The sequence below is a fragment of the Euleptes europaea genome, chromosome 5, assembly GCF_029931775.1.
Source record: "Euleptes europaea isolate rEulEur1 chromosome 5, rEulEur1.hap1, whole genome shotgun sequence".
NCBI lineage: Eukaryota > Metazoa > Chordata > Lepidosauria > Squamata > Sphaerodactylidae > Euleptes > Euleptes europaea.
Genome location: NC_079316.1, coordinates 48,050,866 through 48,067,945, shown reverse-complemented (window position 1 = coordinate 48,067,945; position 17,080 = coordinate 48,050,866). Strand labels below are relative to the sequence as shown.

At 42.9% G+C, this 17,080-nt stretch overlaps 1 protein-coding gene across 2 annotated transcripts in view; it reads right to left on the bottom strand.

Annotated features, from left to right (window-relative positions):
* Positions 1–17,080, bottom strand: part of IGF2BP2 (insulin like growth factor 2 mRNA binding protein 2) — a 74,016-nt gene that overhangs the window by 17,229 nt on the left and 39,707 nt on the right. For both annotated transcript variants that reach the window (XM_056849525.1, XM_056849526.1), the window contains exons 4-7: positions 13,582–13,633; positions 12,063–12,126; positions 5,868–6,140; positions 2,118–2,252 (exon numbers count right to left, since the gene is read on the bottom strand). In XM_056849525.1, coding sequence (XP_056705503.1) covers positions 2,118–2,252; positions 5,868–6,140; positions 12,063–12,126; positions 13,582–13,633 — 524 coding nt within the window. The remainder of the gene's footprint in view (positions 1–2,117; positions 2,253–5,867; positions 6,141–12,062; positions 12,127–13,581; positions 13,634–17,080) is intronic.

The following is a 17,080-nucleotide window of genomic DNA, read 5'->3' as shown; positions in this document are numbered from 1 at the left end:
GTTTTATTTATTGAATTGCCTTAGAATGAAAGACTGACTGCAACCTTAGCATGGATCCAGAAGTTCCATGATCCAGCAAGACCTCTCCCATCCCATGAAAGGGTGGGAGGAGGGTTGTTAGAAAGAAACATAAACACACAAAAACAAAGGAGGCTTTTCAGCCTTCTGAGCTAGGCATGTGAAGGCCTGCTCTGTTGGCATGTACATACGTATATGGTGGTGGAAAGTGCTGTCAAGTCGCAGCCAACTTATGGCAACCCTTTAGGGTTTTCAAGGCAAGAGATGATCAGAGGTGGTCTGCCATTGCCTGCTTCTGCGTAGTGACCCTGGACTTCCTTGGTGGTCTCTCATCCAAATACTAACCAGGGCCGACCCTGCTTAGCTTCTGATATCTGACAAGATTGGGCTAGCCTGGGCCATACAGATCAGGCCATGTACATAATGATTCAGGCTAACCTGACTTTGTTAGATCTTGGAAGCTAAGCAGAGTTGGCCCTGGTTAGTATTTGGATGGGAGACAACCAAGGAAGTCTAGGGACTCTACACAGAGGCAGGCAATGGCAAACCACCTCTGTTTGTAACCCTTGCCTTGAAAACCCTACAAGGTTGCCATAAGTCAGCTGCGACTTGACGGCACTTTCCACCTCCATATATGTACATACATGCTCACAGTGAAGACCTTCACATGCCTAGATCAGAAGGCTGAAAAGACTCCTTTGTTTTGTGGGTGTATGATTATTTTTAATTATCCCCTCCTGCCCTTTCATGTGTGTATATACATAAGCCACACCACTGCTCCAGTAGCCTAGCACTGTGAACTCTGACAGGCAACAGTTTTCCAGAATCTTATGCCAGTCATGCCTCTTTAAAAATGCTGAAGACTGAACTTATCTTATTAGGTGCAAAACACACCATCTGTCCTCTGTGGCAACTTAGGTGCAAAACACATGGTCTGTCCTCTATGACAACTTAATAATCCTCTGCCAATCAAATATATACCAATTCAAATCTTCATGTATGATGTACTTAATCTCTATTCCATGAAGATGTCAGTTTTCAGCTGAATTTCTTCTTTGGTTTTACTGGTAATTTATTCTTCAAACTGAGGGCTGTTGCCTCACTGGCCCTGTTCCTGATTAAAAGATTTCAAAAGAGTAGCAACAAAGTAGGCAAAGAGATTTGCGTATGCTTTATGCGATTTAAGCCTTTCTAGGCCAGATTAATTATTTATTTATGGGGCTATTTTTAAAAAAAGTTTCATGCTTTCCCTATCATTATTTTTTATTATATTTATTCAATAAAATTAACAACAGCAAAAACAAAAAAACCCATATAGAAAAACATATAGCAGTCTTCATAATTTTATATATATATATATAAAAAATTTTAAATTATGAAGACTTCTATATGTTTTTCTATATGGGTTTTTTTGTTTTTGTATATATATATATGTGTAAACTTAAGAAAACACACCCTGAATTTCTATATTACAGCTTCACGGTTTAGTCCTCTATAAAATAGCTAGACTGTCATCGCAGAAAGTTGTCCTTTCCCACCCTTGATTATAAGATTTTCCATTTTATTTACAGTTCGTAACCACAGCTCGTCTAGGTTCATTGTATCACCATTTTTCTGATATGTTGTTAATTTAATTAATACATATATTTATTTTACTTTAACCAACCATTCCTCTATCTTTGAAGTCGTTTTTTGTTTCCAATGTCTGGCAAAAGTCATTCTAGCAGCAGTTATCATGTGTAACCCCATACATCGTTTATCTTTAGTTAGGTTAGGGGCTAAATTTAACAAAAGTATCTCAGGTTTACATGGGATATCAATCCCCATTCCAACAGACAGATATTTCACTATTTCAGTCCAGAACGTTATAGCTCTCTCACACTTCCACCACATATGAATGAAGTCTGCTTGTTTTTTATCACAGTACCAGCAACTATCATTCATTGATTTGTAGATTTTACTTATTCTAATTGGAGTTAAATGCCACATGTATACCACCTTAATTAGATTTTCTCTTATTTGTAAGCTAACTGAGAAATCCAATCCCTTTGAAAAAATATATTCCCATTGCTTCCCCTATTATTAATGGGAATACTTACGATTTGGTTTCTTCAGCTTCCTTCTGCATAATATCAAGTATCATGCGACATGCTTCTGAACACCCCTCAGGGGTGGCGTGAATTGTTATTGGTTTTTCTGAAGCACCAGCATTTTCCTTTCGATGAATATCCACCCTGCAGCAACAGAGCCCACACAAAGGAATCCACCAGGGGTCAGAGAAAGGTGCCCTAACATGGTGAACTAATAAAGCATCAAAGGAACTGAATAACGTGTGTATTTTACATTTTCCCCCAGGCTACTGATAACTATAAATCATCAACTAGCAACCCATCTTCAAGGCAACTCTGAACAAAATCTTAAGGAAAATACTAAGGTAATATTTAAGATTGAGGACTCACAGAAACCTGAAAATTTAAGTGTGTATTGAGTGAGAGTTCCTGGCCATGTTCTTGGCAATCAAAGTAGATTTTTTAAAATTTAGTGACTCCTATGATTCTTCAGGATTAGCAGATCTTCTCAGGTTTATTAGAATATTTGAAGAGTAAAAGATGCATAGCAATAAGCAGTCCAATAAAAGCTACCAATAAAAACAGATGCTTAAGGAAGGACTAGAATCATATATCCGAAATGAGAAGGGTTTAGATTTCCTGTCTAACACATCTCCGTTTTCTATAGAGAACAATGCTCCCAGCACTGCAGAGGGAGACTCCCAAGAATGAGCCAATCCTAGAGGTCTACTCCCCCATCTAACGGGGATTCTGAAATGAGTCACATTTAAATAAAGAGTAAGGAGAGATTGCATGAACATGTGTGCATGCTCACAGATACTCAAGCACATCTCTAGTCCTGTACCACAAACACAGGATATGAAAAGGGTCCTGCTCCTTCTAGGAGCAGTACCAGTATCACCACTGATGCAGAGAGCTGGTTCATATATGCAATGGTCAGCAATAGCACTCTTTTGAATCACCTCCATCATGAGTATCAGGGTAGCCATATTCCAAAGAGGTAGTAACTATGTTAACCCGCAACAGTCAAAATAATGAAAAATCTTGTGGCATCTTAGAGACTTAATGGATTTATGGCACTATATGGTCACTCTGTCAGATGCACAGTCCCAGTTAGCCAACCTATCTTGCTTTCTCTCAGTACCAGCCAGACCACAAGCATGGCAACGGCTCCACATATTTCAAGGGCAACTGCATGGCTACCATCACATGCACAATACATAATTTACTGGCCTTTTGACAATAATGCTATTTACATTTAAAGTAATATTTAAAATTCAACTCAATGTTTAAATCTAGGCTATGTAACTTTTCACAAAAGTCAAAATCTGCAAGATCCTGCATGCCACCTTTGAGGGTCAGTGCACATGAAATGATCACTGTGTGGAGGGTGTTTTGAATGGCTCCTTGTGGGCATGAAAGGCCATTCACCACGCATCACAGGCAATTCTTCTCTATTCTACCATAAACTTCCAACCCACCCCTAACTACCTGATCTGTGGGGCAAAGCACTGCACACAATTGAGAAGCAACACTGGGCAGTTTCAAGCTCCACGTGCCCTCTGTTTCATGTGCACTGGCCTTCTCTTAGGGCTCAAAGTAGGAAATCTCTGGCTGATTTGTGAGCAGCAGTTCAATAGGAAAACAGCTCTCAAGTGGCAGCTAGAAGAATTAAATGGATGGACTGCTTCTTGCCAACACCTTAGTGCATACTCATTCACATTGTGGCTACAGAAAAGACGCAGCACGGAAGCTCAAAACCGCTGTAAACTGCTGCAGAAAAATATCAAAAAGGAACGGTTCGGATGAAGCTTTAAGAATGTAGAGTATATGTGGAGAGAAGGAATATCATTACACACACCCAATTGGCATGATATACCTGCTTTCAGGCCCACCAGTTGTCCACACTAGCTATAATATTTGCATATGACTTAAATGTGCAGAGTTCAGCAAGGCATGGCTGAACCACAGGGCAGTTTCTGAGATTTTATACAAATTAACAATCATATTGTCAAAGGCTTTCACGGTCAGAGTTCATCGGTTCTTGTAGGCTATCCGGGCTGTGTGACCGTGGTCTTGGTATTTTCTTTCCTGACGTTTCGCCAGCAGCTGTGGCAGGCATCTTCAGAGTAACACTGAAGGACAGTGTCTCTCAGTGTTACTCCTCTGAAGATGCCTGCTACAGCTGCTGGCGAAATGTCAGGAAAGAAAATACCAAGACCACAGTCACACAGCCCGGATAGCCTACAAGAACCAAATTAACAACCACTTGATTGGCGCCTGCACTTGACTTTATGCATGTAGGCCTCATGCAAAATATTATTTCCAATGCACGGAATACCAGTAAGCATGGAAGTGGAGTGCGCTTAGTGGGCATAACCTTGCCCCTCCATCCCACCAAGACTCTCACACTTTCAACTTTCAACTTTGAACCAGCTGGTGTGGAAAAAAGTAAAGAACAAAAACATAATGAAAATATGCACACAAACCTTAAGCTAAAAATGTCACTCGCAGAACATTTTGAGGAAAAAACCCTCAAAGACTCAGGGACTATGTTCAGAACTGTACTATATACATATCCAATTCAAAATATTACACTTCCCCTGCAAAGTCTTCCCTTTGGTTTCAGAACAGGTGTTCCTGAATGAAAGCAAAACTCAAATCAAGCACCATTATGCAACATTTACTGAACTGTATTTGCTGTGTTCTGCTTCCTTGACAAAGGATGGCACTGTTAATATCATGTATCATACTACCAGTTCATAATTACCACTTTCTCATTATACAACCACAAAAGAATCCAGAATCACCATCTGAGCATGACTGGATTTTAAAACGCTGGTTACACTACGTCAGGACCTCAACAAGGGAGACAAAAAGAAGAATCTTTTTATGGGAGGTGAGGTAGCCGATATGATGGGCTTTTTTTGGAAGGGAAGTGACTACATTGGGAAAAAATATAAAACAATGTGCCTATTTTGATATTATAATGAGAATTATATCTCAATATTGCATAGTGGGAGGGAAGAGAATAGTTTTTTAGCTAGAATTTATACTTTTTCAGAAAAAATGAAAAACTGTTTAAAAATGCATACAAAACATTACAGAACAGAGACAAAGTAGTTTGTCCATCTTCCTGTCGAAAACAGATGAAGGCCCCTTCCTTTTATTCTGGATGACCCAGATTTGCCTTCATATGTAATTATGTAGATATGAGTGAATGAAAAAAATAGCACCAGAAATCCCAAATGATTACTTCTGATTTTGATTATGTCTAATGGGTATGCCACAGAAGAGTACAAGTGTCCAGGTACTGAGCAGTTCTGCGAAGACATGCAGGATCTCCTAGACACGTGAAGAATGGCTGGAGACATTTGATGACAAAATGATAAAAATATTTTTGGCCCTGAATTATGCAGAAGATATTTATTTGGTTCTGAACAGCAGCATGTAGCTAAAAGTTGCTACAAATAGAGTAGAAAAGGACTCTGGGGAAGGGGTGCTGGATGACAGCACACAGCAGAGTAGGGCAGCCTGTCCAGAATCTCTGTGAAAACAGAATAGGTGTAAAAATGACAAGGTAACTGTCATGGCGGCAGTCACTATCCAACTACCAGCCCTACTAGTATATACAAAATACATCATTACAGCCATACAGTTTTAAGAGACACACAGCTTTTGTCACACAATACAAGTCAGAGACCACTGCTCTGCATTAGGGACGTAAAAGCTACAAACACAGCCACTGTGGAAGGAAATTAAACCATTTGTGGTACTTACTTGGACTGGGTTTGCTTAGTAAGGTTCTTTATGGTCAAGCCCTCCTTTCCTATGATCGCACCAACAAACTGTGTGGGGACCAGGATCCGTAGTGGGAAATCGTGCTGTTTGGGCTGCGAGGAGCCCCCGGGGGAGGGGCCCTGCTCCCTGGAAGAGTGGCCCCCACGCCGGGATCGCTGAGGGGGCTGAGGGGAGCTCACCTCGTCGTCCGGGATGTAGGAAATCTTGAATGAATAGTTCTCAAACTGGTGACCACTAAGCTTCTCAATTGCTCTGAAACACAAAAAGAGGGAACAGAATTGCTAGGAATTTTTTTTTCATGCTCAAAAACATTCTGTTCATATTTCTCACAAATTTTCCTCCATTTCTATGTGGTGAACAGAATAGCTGCAGAGTTAGATGCATAAATCTGCTATAATTTTCATTTTAATATTTGGGCATTGCATAAAGCAGAGGTCTGCCTTGTGTGTTAAAAGGCTACAAGAGGGGCACCTGTTTTAAAAATTCAGTGCATTTTGGGCAGAGAAGTCTTTCATCAGGAGAATGTCTGATGTTTAATGTGACTACCTGTTAAGAAAGACCAGATGGGTAAAGCTGCTTCAGATTTAGAGGCTCCACACTTCATCCCCTTCATAGCCTTCACCACCGGAACACAAGAAGAGCCCCGATGGATCAGACCAGTGGTCCATCCAGTCCAGCACTCTGTTTCACACAGTTGCAAAACCAGTTCCTTTGGAGGGCCAACAAACAGGGCATATAGGTCAAGGCCTTCCCCTAATGCTGCCTCCTAGTATTCAGAGGGTTGCTGCTTCGGTATATGGAGGTTCCCTTAACTAACTATGGCTAGTAGCCATTGATGGGCAATGAATGTGTCTGAACCCCTTTTAAAGCTATCTAAACGTATGGCCAGCACTACATCCACTGGCAGCGAATTAAACAATTTGGTTACTCATTGAGTAAAGAAGTATTTATTTTTGGCTGTCCTGAAGCTACTGGCCATCAACTTCATTGGGTGCCCCTGAGTTCTACCATTAAAGGCATTAAAAGGTCTTTTGGTCTGACAAGGACCTGAGGGGGGTGAGGAGGAGGAGAAGGAGAAGAAGGAGCCACTGGATCACAACTCATGGCAACCCCATCCACGGGGCATTCCAGGCAAGAGATGAGAAGAGATGGTTTGCCATTTTGCCTTCCTCTGTGTAGCAACCCCAGTCTTTCTTGGTGGTCACCCATCCAAATATGGACTATGACCAACCCTGCTTAGCTCCCAAGCTCTGACAAGCCTAAGCTGGACGCAGGTTCAAATCCTTACTCCATCATGGAAGCTTGCTGGATGACCCTGGGTCAGTCAAACACCTTCAGCCTAACCTATCTCAGAGTTGTAAGGATAAAACTGAGGTGAGTGTAAACCACTTTGTGCCCCCATTGGGGAGAAAAGCAGGGTAGAAATTAAGTAAAAAATAAATATCCACTTTCCTCACCCCACACGTAATTTTCTTATCCTGTTCCACTTCCCTTAGTTACCTTTTTCCTCCATGTAAAAGTCCCAGACCTCAGCCCTTCCTCACAGGAAAGGTGCTCCAACCACTTAAACATTTGGGCTGCCCTCTTCTGTACTTTTTCCAGCACTTGAAATCCTGTGCTCTGTTGTGACGGCTCTGTGCCCCTTCTATTACTAGATCAGAAGAGCAGCAATAAACCCTCTGTTCATAGGGTAGGCCTGGTCTTTTGGATATTCTGCCCTCTCATGCTGAACTTGCTCTAGCCTTGGTAAACCACACAAAAGCCAAAATGGCTGACAATGCAAAGCATGAGCACCATACATGTCACATGGAGCAGAACAGGTTGCTTTTGCTTCAGAAGGACAAGAACAGCTCTGGCCGGTATCCCTCAGAATGGAGACAAAGGATGATCCAAGAATGATGTTCCGGGGAGTGGGGAAGAGAAAGACTCAGCTGCTATGCTCAAGATCTTCCTGACTTCCTCTGCCAATACAACACCAACAGGAATTTAACAGAAAGGAGAAACTATAGATCCATACTCTATTTAAGAGCCAGCATGGTTTAGTGGTTAAGAGCAGTGGTTTGGAGCGGTGGACTCTGATCTGGAGAACCGGGTTTTATTCCCCCCTCCTCCACATGAGCGGCAGAGGCTAATCTGGTGAACTGGATTTGTTTCCCCACTCCTACACACGAAGCCAGCTAGGTGACCTTGGGCAAATTACAGCTCTGTTAGAGCTCTCTCAGCCCCACCTACCTCACAGGGTGTCTGTTGTGGGGAGGGGAAGCGAAGGTGATGGTAAGCCGGTTTGAGTCTCCCTTAAGTGGTAGAGAAAGTCAGCTTATAAAAACAAACTCTTCTTCTTCTTCCTTGAACTCTGGTGCTGCTGCTACTTCTCTCTATGTATTTCTGTTCAGCTTTTACCTGGAATTTCATGGAAACCAAGCTCCCTTGGCAGAATGAAGAAAGGAGAAACTGGGAAGGCCTCTCCTTTGCAGGAAGGAATTTATTCACCCTTGATTTCCTGCATGTTGACAAGGGAAATGTTGTGTTGACAGCATGTTGACATGTTGTGTTTAAGTGCCCTCCTGTTTGGGAGGAGACAAAAATCCCACCAGATGTGGCTTCTGTCATCACTGTAAAGGGAAACTGTTGCATGGAAAAATTCCATCTTGTATGCTGCACTTAAAAGTACAAGAATCTTCCCAGGAACTGAAGTGGTTGGCCTGTAGAGTCATTCTTGGGTCATCATGCTGTTCTACATTGCCACCATTCCATAAAGAACTGGGAGAGTTTCCTTGCTTGAGCAAAGATGTAGTACCATATTTCAGTATCTCCTCCATAGCACTAATTCCTAAAGTGTTAGGAGATTTTGCAAGCAATGAGGAATTGGATAATTTATCCAGAGATTAGAACTACTGGCTAATCTCAAATTCACAAAGTCCAAATCTGATTTGCTCCACAGAGGACCAACCCAAAGAGGATTAAGCATAAAAATGTTACATCAAAACATAAACACAGTGTGGGTCTTGGGTCTTGCAGGAAGATTAGATTCCTGCCCACTCTTTCTTATGACTCTTTCCTGCAAAATCCATGTGGATGTTGTATTGTCAACATCTCTTATTGATATTTCTCTGTGGAGAAAGAACAGTGAGGCAGAACTACGTCTAAATCAGACAACTCAACTCCTGTTGAAATCTATCCTGAAATAGCACTTGTCTATAGTAGAAAAGTTGTGTGTGCGTGTATGTGTGTGTGCAATAGATTTAAGAGCATCTTCCAAGACATTTTTCAAAATGAGGTGGGCACCTTAGAAAGATTACATTGGGTAAAGTCTGGCAGCTGAGAATACTACTATTCAGATAATAGAACTTGCTCGGTTAGTTCAACGTTACACAGTCCAATGTGCTGTTGGGCTCATTTAGATTAGATTGGATTTTTATGATACAAGAAGATGAGCTATATAAATTAGCACCATTTCCATTAACATTCCTTACGAAGTAAACACCTGCATTAGGCACCAGAGGAAGTGTGTAAGATCTTGCCTTGCCCAAAATGCCCCAGCAATTGTTTGCAAGTCTTGCAGTTTTGGAGATGCCACCATTTTTGTAAAATGTTTATACAATCAAACTTTCAGTTCCTTAAGAAGTAAATTATTCAGCATAGATACTTGGACTAGTAGCTGGATTGGACCACTGTCAAAAGCATGCTCATTTCTCCAAAACACTGTTGAATTTCTGGTAGTTAAATCTATCATTAGCATTCAAGCTTAGGAGATGTTCACCACAATTGCACAACAAAGATTCTTCTGATTCATCTACTCTTGAAGGGTCCAATAACCAATATCCTTTCAACCTGAAAAGCACTCAGAATACAGACTTTATGCAAAAATACAGAGCAGAATGGAAATACAAAGTGGGTTAATGCTGGTTCAAGGTTGCAGCAACTTGCTGGCAATGCAAGTAGTAGAAGGTTCCAAGATGAGTTTATTGAGGGAAAACATTTGTGCATTATGCACTGGAAAACAAGGCACTGACAGACAGAGGATGGGCATTATGCTCAAACATGTTTTAGTTCTGTGCAAAAGAAAAATTAAAATCGGCAATCAGTATCTATTGCTTAGGCCAGATAAGACAGCAAGACAAAACCCTGCTATCAGTATCCATCACATGGGGTGAATAGACAGCAGGGCATGTGGGCTAGGTGACACTGTTTTCAAACAGGAATTTGACTAGTTGACTTTTATAGTCCCCCACCCTTTGTGTCATCAAGAGCATTTGCACAAAGCTATTCAAAAGTCTTCATATACTTTAACAAAACACTGGTATAATCAATACCTTGCAAGCAACCCAATGATAAGTTACGGCATGTGTGTGTGTGTGTGTGTGTGTGTGTGTGTGTGTGTGTGTGTAAAGTGCCATCAAGTCACAGCCAACTTATGGCAACCCCAGAGGGTTTACAAGGCAAGAGATGAACACAGGTGATTTGCAATTGTCTGCCACTGCTTAGCAACCCTAGACTTCATCAGTGGTCTCCCATTCGTGTACTAACCAGGGCTGGCCCTGCTTAGCTTCTGAGATCTGACAAGATTGGGGTAGTAGCCTGAGCTATCCAGGTCAGGATAATAATTTATTATGCCTTATTAAATTGATGTGAAATGACCAGCATTGAGAAGCCTACCTTTATATTTCACGGAAACAAATTCATAACACCAAAAATTAGAAATGACCTCAAAACAAGATTTACTGGTGTAATTCAGCTAGTATTCATTATAATTGCCATTAAAAGCATGGCTCATAGATTTCATGGTAATTAGCTTATTCCAAGAGAACTAAGCATGGTGTAGTGGTTAAGGTGTTGGACTAGGACCTGGGAAACCCAGATTCGAATCCCCACTCGTGCCACGGAAGCTTGCTGGGTGACTTTGAGCCAGTCACACACTCTCAGCCATGACCCTGGCTAGTATTTGGATGGGATACCTCCAAGGAATACCAGAGGTATGACATGGAGGCAGGTAATGGCAAACCACCTTCGAACGTCTCTTGCCTTTAAAACCCTACGGGGTCGCCATATGACAGCTGTGACTTGACGGCAAAAAAGCTTATTTCATTAGATTTAATGAAAGAAGGACACAAATTACTTCAGCAGGCCTAGGGCCATACTCATTTACATTTATGAATATTGGGCTGAATCCTGAAGATATATTCTGCTAATGGTAGCCCACTCCCACAGCTCAAGGAGCCTTACCCTGATGTAAAGAGCCTCCCGTGTCAGGGGGAAGGTTCCTTGCACCAGAAGGAAGTTCCACAACCAACAGATCCAACCCATTATTAGCTGTCGATTTAGCTAAAGCTAAACCAACACAGAGTTATTTCAGTCTAAGACCATTGATCTCAATGGGCTTAAAAGGTATAACTCTGATTAGGATAGTACTGTTAGTGTGCTACGAAGAGCAACCCAGGTTTTGTTCTTCTATTGACATGAATGTGAGGGTTTCTCTACCCAGTCCTGCTTTTGTACAGAGTTCCACTGATCAGAACAAATTTACCCATGTTATCGTAAAGAAATAAGCATTGTTACAGGGGATGACATTTCTTTTTCTAAAATTAACTTTTTTTTTAGATATAGCCATTGATTCCTCTTACTCTCTTTTTAAAAGAGGAATTTCTCTTTGTGATTTTCTGTTACTACTCCATGCAACCGCTTGTTGCTTCAGCCTTTGCAGGGGTTTTTTTTACATTGTACATCGCAGGGAGGTGCTGTACCAGGAGGATAGAAGGTTTGGAAAGACACTGCTTGCCTCTGAGCATCTGCAGAGTGAAAATCTGAAATTCTGTAGAACCATTCTTGCTGCCCCTACTTTCTTAAAAATTCTCTTTTGATCAAAACAGAATTGATTCGAAACAGACTCCATATTCCTAAAAAGAGGGAAAGAAATGGATCGTTGGATTTCTGAGAGATATTGAGTAAAGAGGAATTAAGAGAATAACTAGTAACGATTGCTCGCTTGAAGTATTTGGCATCATACACGGTCTTCCCATTTCATGAAAATTATACTGCTCTGCCATCTTTTCCAGAAAGATTGCTGCTACTGATGGATTTCAACTCAACTGCTCAGCAGAAAATACAGGAGACACTGTCAGGAAGGAAAAACCCCAAAGGAGAGAGAAATGAGGGGGGATCAGAACGGCTACTTACACTTTTGCTTCTTCTTTAGTTGCATATGTAACGTTGACAACTGCTGTTTCTGAGTCAGTATTAACTACAAAAAAGACAATGCAAACTTGGATTACCAGTGGGATTAACTTGGATTACCAGTGGGACGAACTCTGGAGTAATTTTATATTGAGATTTCAGTTTTCATCGTTTACTAGGATTGGTGAGCTGGTTGAATAACTGGTCAAATATTGGTCATTGGTCCATGAAGGCCAAACTGGTATGGGACAGCTATTTTTTTTTTGTAGTATAATGTCATTTGTTATTAAAGGCAGAGTGAAGGGCTGCTGCCGCCCCCAACCCCGCAACAGTCAATGGCAAACCCAGCAGCATAGCAAACCTTTAGGCATCTCCATAAGCAGTCATCACTCAACAAGGACCACCCATGTTAAAGTCTTCACTGTTCATTACAATTCCATTAGTTTGCACCCCACAAATAATTTTTTGTCTTCTTCCCTTGCGCGCATGCGCACTGTCCCAGCCGCGGCCCCCCATCCCCTCCCTCCCATGAAGCTGCTGGGCGCATTTGCCAGGCAGGAAGCGCCATCCGTGTGCTCGGGGACTCAGGGCGCTTCCCCAGGCGGCAGCGCCCTGGGGGCTGGGGCGCAGAGCAGCGATCGCCCGCTCCCCTTTGCTGAGCTCCCGGCCAGACGAGACCGAGGCCCCCTCCCTGCCGTTCTCACCCAGCTGTCTCTCTCTCTCCCCCCCCCCGCCTCCAGCCCCCGTCCCTCCTCCAGCCCCTCTGCCTCGTTTAGGGCCGGGCGAAGCTCGCGGCGGCAAAAGGAGAATCCAGGGAAGGGAGCCGCGCGTGCGCCTCTCCCTCTCTGCCCGAGCCGGCCCTGCTGCCTCCCCCTTGCCCTCCTTCCTTCCCTCCCTCCCCGGTGGTGGCTGCAGAAGTAGCGGTTGAGCCAGGGAGCGTCGCCAAAGAGCTGCCCGGGCTAGGCAGGCGAGGAGCCGGGGCCGAAGGGGGCAGCCGAGTGGCGGCTGGGTGAAGGAAGGGGGCAGAGGAGAAAGGAACAAGCGTGGGCGGGGGGCAGCGGCGCGAGAGAGCCGAAAGGGGGACTTGTGGTGGCAGGACGCGCGCGACCCGTCCGCTGCCAAAGGCTGGGCAGAGGTCTCCCCTCCGCTCGCGGCGTCAATGCATTGCATTGACTCAAGAATTGTGAGAACCAGATAGCCACTATAAAGTGTACACTATAAAGTGTAAAGTGCCGTCAAGTAGCATCCGACTTATGGCCACCCCTTTTGGGGTTTTCATGGCAAGAGACTAACAGAGGTGGTTTGCCAGTGCCTTCCTCTGCACAGCAACCCTGGTATTCCTTGGTGGTCTCCCATCCAAATACTAACCAGGGCTGACCCTGCTTAGCTTCCAAGATCTGACAAGATCAGGCTATACTTAGCTGCCTTCCCTCCCAAAAGCATTTTATGCTATATGAAAGCCTTAAAATGGTTTAATAAACAACAAAGAGAGTGAGAAGAAACTTCTAGGAGATGTCCTTACCTTGCTCCACATTCTCAACTGTCCCATGCTGAGCTAAAAGGCCATCTAGCACCTGAAAAAGAAATCAGAACACACAACATGAGTAAACATAAACTAGGAGGATTTCCTAAAGATTGTGAATGGTAGAAGGCACAAATCCTTGGTGTGAATGGGTGGATAGAAAAAATAAGAGATCAGGCAACTGAATCCATAATCAGATAAATCAATTGTGAACAATGTATCTCTCTCAGGCTCTGAAATAGATGGACTAGTAGCAAGCATGGAACACTGGTTCCTTCAGGAGCTTCGCACACAAGTAAATAATTCAGGATGGTTTGGCATTGACTTTCTAAAGGGACAAAGCTATTTCCAGCACTTGCTAAGGGGACTTAATGCAGTTACAAGCACCAAACCAGGTCTCTTTTCATCCAAAGAACAACAAAGAAGTTTAACCAGTCACCTCCCTTAACTAACATTCCTAACTAGACCAATAACATGGGCGATATTTCTCTCTTCCCCCGAATCCAAGAACCAGTTAGAGCTCTCATTGATGACAATAATATATGAGAAACAAAAGGGCTCACACACAGAGTCATTCTGATCTTTTTAGCCTAGCACCTTTTATCTGACAGTGGTCAACAACAGATGCTTCAGATTAAGAGGATGAGAAGCTGCAGGCCAACAGGAGAATCACACAAATGTAATATTTTCAGGCCATTTGGAATGCTGCAAGGATCCTGCATGAAATGCACAGGCTTACTGTTTAAGTCACCCACCCAAGCAGGTTATAGTAGAATTGTATCCTGCCCTACAGGCAATTCTGGTGTGAACATACCTTGCTATCCCATTGCATGCAATGCACTTTTGCAACTGGGGTAATTTATAGGTACACATTTGCTGGTTAATTCACAGTGGTTAGCCGTGTTAGTCTGTTTGCAGTAGTCAAAAAGGGCAAGAGTCCAGTAGCACCTTAAAGACTAACAAAAATATTTTCTGGTAGGGTATGAGCTTTTGTGAGCCACAGCTCACTTCTTCAGATACAGCTAGAACATTCTAGCTGTATCTGAAGACGTGAGCTGTGGCTCACGAAAGCTCATACCCTACCAGAAAATATTTTTGTTAGTCTTTAAGGTGCTACTGGACTCTTGCCCTTTTTGACATTTGCTGGTTGTGAATCTTACTTCAGAGCACAAGCTCAGACTAGACTCCTCTGTGCTGTGCAACTCTAGGAGCCTATAAAGATGCCTCCCACAGCTGCCTTGACTAACAGCCACAGCAGTAAACTTTCAGGAAACATTAAAACGGTGACTCTTCTCACCCAAAGAAATCAAAGCGGCACCAGAAGCCAGGCAGCCGCTTTCCCAGAACTAAACATTTAAAGCTGCCTTATTCGGTCAACACCTGAAAGCAGGAATTGACTCACTGGCAGTAAGTCAGGTGACTGAGTTTCCTAGCATATGAACTTCTGTACAGGAGCAGCAAATTGGGGCCTTCTAATCAGGGCCACATTGTCATACTTGTGGGAATGATGACTAAGAGAAACAACAGTTACATCCAGTCATTTCTGAGGCTCTTGTACACAGCAAGGAGAGAGAAGGGCTGCAAACCTGCTTAGTCATCCATGACAAAATTAAAGTCCATTTCAGTCTGGTAATGAACATTAAGAAGAAAACTAACAACATTGGTTCCCATTTGTTATCCTGGCATCTGGCTGTCTGGTTTGGAGAGTTCAAGCTGAGTTCAAATCCAAAGGGATGGGAGATGAGTCAAGGCAGCGTGAAACTAACAGAGACTGCTCCGATCCTGGGCATCTTGCAAGAGAAGTGGTTGTTCCTGACAACTTATTTACTTACTTCAGTTATAGTCCTCCTTTCTCCCTGAGACTCAAGGCTGAAGTCTTTTCTTCCAAAGTGCTTCTGCCAGTCATCACTGGCAGGGGGAGATTCTCATTCTGTACGTGCAGCACAGAAGCACCAAGCTTCTCTTTGCCAGAGCCTACTTCTGTTTCTCTTTGAGAATGAGGGGTGGCTCTTTTGTCAACGTTGCCAGTCTATGAGAGTGTAGTCTCGTAGCTAATGTGAGGTTTCCCCTATTCCCTTTAGTGCAAGCATAAATCTGTCACTGTGCCACCCTATGCAGAGTTACAACCTTCTAAGTCTATTGACTTCAATGGATTTAAAAGGGTGTATCTCTGTTTAGGATTACAGTTAACATGCTGTACTTGAGTGTTAGTATCACTGTTTTGTGATTTAATGGGATTACTTGCAGAGCATTCAAATATCCAGTCACTGAGTATATACAGTTTACATCATTATTCCTGTGTTTGTTTTCCACTAAGTACTCACACACTCACTGTCTGAACAATGCAAGCCTCTGGGACTGCTCTGCCATACTCAGTGCCCTTCTTAGGGGGCCAAATACAAGCTGCCTGCTTGTCATGTGATGTATTGTTGCCTGCCTTTCCTGGGGCATCCAAGTGCCAGCTCTGCTGCCTGCCCCTCTACCTTGGGATGCAAAATGCAATGCTGCCTATCCTTTTTTGGATGCCTCCCCAAATCCACTCTGCACTATCGCCTGACCTTCTGAGGATGCAAAAATCTCTGCCCACTTGGCAGGCAAGAATTTCAACTGTCTATAAAAACTGGGACCTTTTCTTCTACCTGCCTAAAGTGTGGCAGGCAGAATCACTGGAGTGATAGATGCAATCCCTGAGAATTTCATCCAAATCAGATGGAAAACAAAGACATTACAGCCAGAAATGTGTTTTGCTTTCAATTGTCTGTAAAACTAGGATCCCTTTTATCTGTCTGCAATTTGGCAGAGACAGACCGTTCAATGAGATGCGAATCCCCCAAAATTTCCTTCAAATCTGGTGTGTGTGTGTGTGTGTGTGTGAAGTCCCATGGCTTATTTTACTTCCAGGTTACATAAGAACAGAAGAAAGGCCCTGCTGGATCAGACCAAGGTCCATCAAGTCCAGCAGTCTGTTCACACAGTGGCCAACCAGGTGTCTTTAGGAAGCCACAAACAATTTGGCATCAGTGGCCTGGAGGTGGTTAAATTGAATAAGAGTCTTTAAAGAGACAAAAATAGTTTAGTTTCCAAAAAGACTACTCAGGCATCTTTCCAAAATTCACTGTGGCTGGCAGTGCTTAAAGGTATGGGATGGAGAATGTGAGCTCTGAAATAAAGCTGCACGTGTAAAGTCCTCATTAAGGTCTAGTGGCTTGAGACTGGATCAGATGATTAAATTCTCAACTCTTGAGGGAGAATGAGGTGTGTGCATGGCCACTTTGCTAAAGCTTCCACTATGCCTTTCTTGGGAACCACAAAAGCCATCTAAGTCTCACTATTTGCAAGACGGAGGGCACTGAACTTCCTTCAGGTGTTTTGGTGTGCATGTGTGTCAAGTCTAGTGTTTTATATTTAGCTACATATCATCTAATCTACGCAAAAAGTGGCAATCAACAAAAGTTTCGCTCACATCTTCCCATAGTCTTATTGCTAGAGAAGACTAGCT